Below are 8714 nucleotides of genomic sequence, written 5' to 3' on the forward strand. Positions count from 1 at the left end.
ACTGCAACAGCTTCCTCGTCCGGGACTAGGGAGCAGTAGTTGGGGATCCTCTTGTTTAGACTGGAGGCAAAAAGGTCTATTAATGGTCTGCCCCACAACTTCCAGAGGCTTAGACAGACATGCGGGTTGAGAGTCCACTCTGTGGGAAGGACTTGTCCCCTCCTGCTGAGCATGTCTGCCCTGATGTTTCTCTGCCCTTGAACAAACCTTGTCAACAGCTGAGTCTCGTTCTCGTTCGCCCAAAGGAGAAGCTCTCTCGCAGCTGTGAACAGAGAGAGGGAGCGAGTTCCCCCTTGCTTCCTTATGTACGCGAGAGCTGTGGTGTTGTCGGAATTGATCTCCACAGTCTTTCCTGACACTGAGGTTTTGAAGGCCTTTAGCCCTAACAAAATAGCCATCAATTCCTTCCTGTTGATATGCCAACTGATCTGACTCCCTTCCCAAATACCTGAGACCTCTTTGCTCCCTAGTGTTGCTCCCCAGCCCGACTCGGACGCGTCTGAGAATAACACTAGGTCGGGGTTCTTCTTGAACAAGGAGATCCCTTTTCCCAACAGAGCTGGGTCCAGTCACCACATCAAAAGATCCTTGATCTTTGTCGGTATGGGAAAAGAAAGAGAGTCCTCCTGGATCTTTCTGTTCCAAACCTTTGCGAGGAAGTGTTGCAGAGGCCTTAGGTGCAGTCTCCCCAACGGGACAAACTGCTCCAGGGAGGATAGAGTTCCCAGCAGACTCATCCACTCCTTCACTGAGCATTCCTGCTTCCTTAAAAAGTCTTTGACTTTGTCCAGGCACCTGATCTGCCTCTCCTGGGAGGGAGAAGCCCGAAAAAGAACTGAATTCAGAACTATCCCCAAATAGAGAATACCTGTAGTCTGAGACTTCCCCCAGTTGACGATGAGTCCCAGGTCCTGAGTCATCGTATACCTCTTCATTAGGTCCTCCAGACATTTTTCTTTCGACTGTGATCGGATCAGCCAGTCGTCTAGATAGAAGGAGACCCTTATCCCCTCCTGGTGTAACCAGCCTGTCACGTTCGCCATTAGTCTGGTAAAAACTTGGGGAGCTGTGCTGAGACCGAAGCAAAGTGCCCTGAATTAGAAGCACTTGCCCTGGAACACAAATCTCAGATATCTCCTTGAAGACGGATGAATGGGGACGTGAAAATAAGCGTCCTGCAGGTCGAGAGATACCATCCAGTCACCTGGACGAACTGCAGCCAGCACTCACTGAGTCGTCTCCATGGAGAACATTGTTTTCTCCACGAAGGCGTTCAGAGAGCTGACATCTAGGACTGGTCTCCATCCACCCGAGTTCTTGGGAACCAGAAACAGGCGATTGTAAAAGCCTGGGGAGGCGAGGTCTTGAACCGGCTCTATTGCTCCCTTAACCAACATCTGGTCGACTAGCTCCAAAAGAGCCTCTCGTTTCCCCGCGTCGGTGTACTGAGCCACTAAGGCTAGGGGAGTGTCTGAAAGAGGTGGTTTCTTTAAAAAGGGGATCTTGTAACCTTCCTTGACGACCGAGAGGGACCAGGCGTCCGCCCCTCTCCTTTTCCAAGACTGCCAAAAACGAGACAGTCTTGCTCCTACTGGTGTCTGGAGGACTTCCACCTCATTTTTTGGACCGGGGCCTAAACGCACCTCTGCTGGTCCTTGGCCCTGACTCTTGTCTTCTCCCCCTAAAATCCGCTCTCGAGGAGGTCCTGCCCCGAAAGGGCTGTTGAAACTTCTTCTCTTCCTTCTTCAGAGGAGCAGGAGCAACAGGTAAGGTGTTCCTAGCAGACCGAGACAAAAGGTCCTGAGTAGCCTTCTGTGCCAGAGAAAGGGAGATATCTCTAACCAGAGCTTCAGGAAAGAGATGACGTGAAAAAGGGGCGTAAAGCAGCTCCGACTTCTGGGCAACAGTCACAGATCTAGAGGTGAAGGAGCACAAAAGGGCCCTCTTCTTTAAGACCCCTGGTGAGAAAAGGGAAGCCAATTCATTCGCTCCATCCCTTAGAGCTTTGTCCATGCAGGACATGATACTCGTCAGGTCCTTCGTGTCCTCCAGGAGTTCAGACTTCCTGGCCAGTCCCGAGAGACCAGTCCAGGAAGCTAAAACCTCTAAAACCCTGAAAATTCCCTTGATGAGGTGATCAAGCTCCGACATGGACCACATCACCTTGGCAGAGTTTAAAGCATGCCTTCTTGCCGAGTCCACAAGAGCAGAGAAGTCACCTTGGGAGAAGGCAGGCACTCCTAACCCCAAAGGTTCCCCTGTCTCATACCACATACCGGCCTTGGAAGCGAGCCGAGAAGGTGGAAAAGAAAAGGTGGTCTTGACAGCTTGTCTCCGTTCCTTCATCCAATCATCCATCTTAGCGAGAGCTTTCCTGGCCGAAATTGAAAGTTTCATTTTGATGTAGGCCGAAGACTTTGTAGCTTTCTCCCTGGTAAATTGAGACTGAGGAGATCGAGGGGCCGAAGGTTGAAATTCCTCCCCATAAAGTTCCAAAAGAGAGCGAGAAAGAACCTTATAATCACTAGAAGAGTCGGCAGGTTTTTCTTCCTCTTCCGAAATATCTTCGAGGTCCTGCTCAAGGATAACATCTTGAAGAGTTGGGCTGCAAGCAGTCTGGCAGCGAGAGCTGTTTGAATCCTGGCGCCGAGCGCCGCTAACATCCTGTCGGCGAGAAGCGGTATCGTCACGATGACAAGAAGCGGTATCGTCACGATGACGAGAAACGGAATCGTCCTGAAGATGCAGGCTGCCTTCGTCTTGAAAATGCAGACTGCATTCGTCCTGTTTCCTTAGAAACGAGGCGGTGCCGTCCTGGCCTTTCGAATGAGAAACGAAATCGTCCCGGCGCCGAGAACGAGAGGCAGTATCGTCCTGGCGCCGAGAGAGGGGGGAAGGAAATTCCTGGCAGCGTGCTGATGAAGAGGGTGTGCGTTGTCGTACGGCCGAAGAAGTGCGCAGAGTTTTCTTGGGAGAGATACTACGTTCTCTCTTAGAAGATGATCTCTTAACAGGTAAAGAGACGTCCTTACGTCTGATGGACTGTGAAGGGTGGGTGAAAGCTTGAACTAACGATGAAAGTTGTTCCTGCATAACAACCATGAAAGCTTTAGCAACCTCCGATGGCTCTCGCGGTTCCGAAGAAGGCAGTTGTCGTACGGCTTGACTGGGAGCGCTGGCAGAAGAAGCAGGGAGTTTAGCAGGATTAACTGGGCTAAGGAATCTCTGTTTCGCCCTCTTAACAGGAATAACATCGAAATCGTCTTCCGAAGGATCAGGATCTCGGCTACTCGAACCGGGAGAGGGAGACTGCACATCCCTGTTCCACCCTCTCTTCACTGGTCTTGATTCGTAACGCCAATTACGTCTGGGAGAAGGATCAGGCGAAGACACAAACGTACCCGACACGCCTTTTCTACGGCGGTCAAGAGCAGCCTGGGAGATCGCAACAAGACTGTCTGAGGGGACGACTGACCGAGGATAAGCACCTCTCACCCCCTTTCGGCTTTCGACGTACCTTTCCCTTGGTCCTGGGAGCTTGGTAGAGGTCTAGACCTAGGGGTATGACAGATTCGATCAGCCGCCACCTCCACTGCAGTTTCACAAGCACTAATTTCACTTACACCCTTACCTTTAAAGGCCTCCAATTGTGCTTTAATGGCCTCTAATTCAGCAGCTAATTTAGCATACCCAGGGTCATCCGTAGGCACAGATCCTGTAGAAGGGGCAGGAGTTACTTCATTCGGGGAAGGAATAACTTCCAAAGAGGTTACAATTAAAGGGTCAATAGATAAATCTAAGCTAGGATCACTAGCAGACTTTGACTTTGATTTAGCTCTCCTAACTCTATCAACTTCAAGTTTGCGCACATAGCGCTTCATAGCTAACCAATTATCATCATTTAAAACCTGGCATTCCTTGCACCTATTATCTAGAGCACATTCAAACCCCCTGCAACCCATACAGATAGTATGAGGGTCAACCGACACTTTCGGTAACCTCACCTTGCAAATATCATTCGCACAAATACGAAAATGAATTTTTTCACTCATGATAAGAAAGGAAAAAAGACAAAAAAGAAAAAACAAACCCGATTGCCAAATCCCAACACAGTGTACTTCACCAAAAACGAAGTCCAAAAAGGCGATGAAGGGAAAGCGATCCGAAAAACTCTAAATGGCGGACCAACGATGTTGTCGATCCGGCCGGCAGAGATAATCTGAGGAACAGAAAACGGGAAAGATTCCAAGTACCACCCTGTAAGGGTTGTTAATCATCTAACCACACAACCACCACAAGGCGGTTGCCGCGATTTTCGATTAAATTCTGACAATCTTTGTTTTAACGTACAACCGAGAGCTCAGTCTGAAGAGGAATTTGATAGTTAAGAAGTCGAGGGACTTAGTTTTTCCAGGAGGGTCAAATTTAACTTTGATTTTTAAACCACTTTTAGACCTAGTGCCACTTACATTTATATAGGTAAAGTTTTAGATTCAACCAAATTGGGAAATGTATTATATTAATATATTTTCCTAGTAAAGCACGTGATAACAAAACACTTCTTCTCAATACATTATTGTCGCTAATGCATACTTACAGAGAAAAAAAATATTTCAGGAATTGAAGGTCTTGACTTTTTCTAAGTTTAGTGTATATCTTTCCATGGGCACGCAAGGTAGCTCTTGTTAGTTTGTATATCTGTTTTCATCTTACTTGGCTCCTCCCCATTGCGCAATGTGACAATATTTGCTTGAATGCGCATTTGCTCCTCCCACTAATGTCGCTCCTCCAATCTAAATACTACTGGGTTCTTTTCAAGGGTTATTATTGGACGATTCATTGGTCTCTCAGTCTTGTTTCAAGGATCTGTTTTTCGTGCAATATAACATTGTAAACGATAGTATTTTGTTTTTTTCCCTATTTCATTATGGGAGAAACCCGTGATTGTCGTTTGTTTTCGGTTTTCAAAAGTTCCGGTTTCTATATTTTCATCACACGTCACTTTACTGTCATGGATCCTCCGGTACGGTTGTGTGAAATATGTCGTTATTCCTATTTTGATGTGATCGGCCGATTTCATGGGAATTATAATGGAACTCCTGAAGTAGTGAATCGTTTTCTAAGGGAGCATTCCGTATTACCTTTAAGTGTCCAGTGTGGTAAATGTGATTCGCCTTTACATTTTCGTGAGGATAGACATGTGTGGTATTGTACCAAATCTGAACGTATTCCAGTACTTGATGATTCAGAAGAGGGTCAACCACAACCTTCCACATCTTCATCGTCATCTTCCGTTTAAGGTAAGAACTGATTTAACAAAATATATATACAGTGAACCCTCGCTACTTCGCGGTTCGACCATCGCGGATTCACCACTTCGCGGATTTTTTCCATAACCCATATATATACAGTAATATATATATATATATATATATATATATATATATATATATATATATATATATATATATATATATATATATATATATGTATGCATGTATTTATGTATATATGTAGGTATGTATATGTGTATACATATAAATATATATATAATATATATATATATATATATATATATATATATATATATATATATATATATATATATATATATATATATATATATATATATATATATATATATATATATATATATATATATATATATATATATATATATATATCTATATATCTAAAGTAGGAAGATGTGATGTAGTTCTAAGGGAAAAGTATGGGAAATATGTCTGGGTAATAAGCAAAGCTCTACCTCCAGTTTGTTTCTACATTATGATCAGAGATAAATGTAAACAAAACATTGGTTGCCATTATTTATCGTGCTTTTTAGCATGTTTAGGAAATGCATGATATAAAATCACCTTTAATATTTGTGCCTGTTTTAGTTTAGGGTACTGTAGTACATGCATTAAGTGTTCTGTACATTAAAGGGTAGTTTGTTAACAGTACTACGTACAAGGGAAGGTTTTAAAAGTCTGAATATACATGTTGAATAAATAGGTAAATATGGTGTCACTACTTCGCGGATTTTCACCTATCGCGGCCGCGACTGGAACCTATCTACCGTGATAAACGAGGGTTCACTGTATTCAAATTTACCCCTGGTTAAAGGGGGGGTCGCAGGGGGGGCCTTCGCCCCCCCCGGTAGGGGTACAGGGCCCCTAGGTTAGGTTAGGTGGGTTTGTTAGGTTCTGTGGTGCCCTGAAAATTACTGTGGCCTTAAGGGGGGGGGTCGCAGGGGGGGCGAAGCCCCCCCGGTAGGGGTACAGGGCCCCTAGGTTAGGTTAGGTGGGTTTGTTAGGTTCTGTGGTGCCTTGAAAATTACTGTGGCCATAAGGGGGGGTCGCAGGGGGGGCGAAGCCCCCCCGGTAGGGGTACAGGGCCCCTAGGTTAGGTTAGGTGGGTTTGTTAGGTTCTGTGGTGCCCTGAAAATTACTGTGGCCTTAAGGGGGGGTCGCAGGGGGGGCGAAGCCCCCCCCGGTAGGGGTACAGGGCCCCTAGGTTAGGTTAGGTGGGTTTGTTAGGTTCTGTGGTGCCCTGAAAATTACTGTGGCTTTAAGGAGGGGTCGCTGGGGGGCCCTACCCCCCTCCCCCCGGTAGGCCTAGTTAGGGGTATGGGGGAGGGGTGCTGGAACATTAATTATTCATTTATTGCAAATATCATTCAATGCCCCAACACCCTCCCCCCCCCTTCCCCCACCCAAAACCCCGGTTCCCAAAGGGTGTCCCCCATAATTGGTGGGATGAACTAGGGTATACATAGTAAATCTCTAAATCGGTTGGTTTGCAGTCAAAATAAACGTTAAATTCATTGAAACCACACTATTTCTGATGCAACAAATATATTTTTATTGCATTTTTCCAAATTTGGCTGAAACTAAAAATTTACCTTTATATATCATATAAAACCATAAACTTACCTCTTTATAGTGGAAGTGCTTAAATTTGATAATTTGCTGGTAGAGCTATTGTATAGAATTACCGAATAGTGTGCTGATTGTACCCTCAAGCAAGAGAACTCTACCCTAAAACAGTGGAAGACCATGTTACTATTCAGAGGCTATAGCACTACCTAAGACTAGAGAACAATGGTTTGATTTTGGAGCGTCCTTGTCCTACAAGAGCTGCTTACTCTAAGGAGTTTCTTCTACCCTAGCCAAAAGGAATGTAGACACTGAACAATTACTGTGCAGTAGTGTTGTCAGGTGTATGAGGACGAAGGAGGATGCGGAAAAAATAGGCCGGACTATTCAGTATTTGTGTAGGCAAAGGAAAAATGAGCCATAATCAAAGAGAGGGATCCATTGTAGTTCTGTATGGCCAGTCAAGGAACCCAATAACTATTTAGTGGTAGTTATATAAACAGGTACCTGGTGCCTGACCAACCTACTACCTACATAGTAACAATTAACAAACCATGATTCAAGAGGGAGGCCACAATAAGGATAGTACTTAAATTGGGATACAATAAGAATACAAAGTCCGATGGGGTCAAAGAACATCTTAGGTTAAGTTAGGTAGGGAACCTAGGGCTCAGTTGTACCTATGTTTCCCTCTTGAAATACAGGTTTTCATTCATATCTTTTAATGTTTCAAACGTCTTTGTCACTTGGAAAATGAGAGTTTCCGATAAACATCGATTTCAATACCATTCAGAGAACCTAATAATGAGAAGGATCATTCTAATTTTCTTCAAAAAGGTTAATGTACTAATGTGCAAGTGCAAATTTGCCCTTGTAATAGTTTTATATTTTTTCCTTCTCGTGACATGATTAATTATTCAGTAATTTCACGGACAAATTGTACCATGAAAGAGATTTCAGTTAATTCAAGCAAATTCTGGCTAGGCCTTAGATACGACATTAAGTCCTCGACCGTAATGCAATTAAAGAGAGCACAATTTTTAGATGTCAAACAAATTTAAAGCAAAAAAAAGTACTATTGTAGTTACGGACGGGGAAACCTTAAACAAATACCAAGTCTTGCTCACCTTTACATCGCACAAAATCCTCCTGAACCCTTTGCACATCATAATTCGCAGGGATTTTATAGTTTTCAAACTCGCTTGGAATTCTGGCCATCATTCATCCGGCTCTTCTAGCTTAATGTAATTGAACAGATAACAGAGTTCAATAAATGATGAAGATTTTGGAACGTCATCGTTACTTGGCTCAGGCATTCGGACCCGTTCAATGCAATTTGGGATTACAGGTGAACACAGGTAAAGGGCGCAGGAACGACCTTGCCGCTACGGTGCCAGCGGTATGATCATTAGCTATCCCTTATAAGTTACTTCGTTTAGAGAATGGCTAATCATCTTTATTTAAAGAAACTTATAAACAATATTGACACTGAATATATGTTTGCATAATAAACAGCATTCAAACTAATCAATATTAGAAATCATACATGTCAGTAAAGGATTTGGAAAAATGTAAATAACAATCATCGTACGTCTGCCATGTAGATCCACGTGATCACGTGGGTGTGTCTGTCATGGATTATCTGCGGACCACCGCAGATATCATTATCATTTCATATGACAGTTTATGCGTAACAGACCCCTTGTGGGAACGTCAAGTAGAAAATGGAGTTCAGTCTCATCCCTGAGATGAAATAAAAGTAATACTAATGTTATTAGATACATCATTGCACAATAAAAGGAATCCAACTCCTATAAGGAACACCTGTTGAGCCAG

The 8714-nt window shown here is 44.0% G+C and overlaps 1 protein-coding gene across 1 annotated transcript in view; it reads right to left on the reverse strand.

Annotated features, from left to right (window-relative positions):
* Window positions 1–8287, reverse strand: part of mal (maroon-like) — a 594674-nt gene extending 586387 nt beyond the window's left edge. Inside the window, exon 1 of the mRNA XM_068386135.1 lies at window positions 8006–8287. Coding sequence (XP_068242236.1) covers window positions 8006–8099 — 94 coding nt within the window. The 5' untranslated portion in view covers window positions 8100–8287. The remainder of the gene's footprint in view (window positions 1–8005) is intronic.
* Between the last annotated feature and the right edge of the window lie 427 nt (window positions 8288–8714).

The sequence above is a fragment of the Palaemon carinicauda genome, chromosome 1, assembly GCF_036898095.1.
Source record: "Palaemon carinicauda isolate YSFRI2023 chromosome 1, ASM3689809v2, whole genome shotgun sequence".
Taxonomy (NCBI): Eukaryota; Metazoa; Arthropoda; class Malacostraca; order Decapoda; family Palaemonidae; genus Palaemon; species Palaemon carinicauda.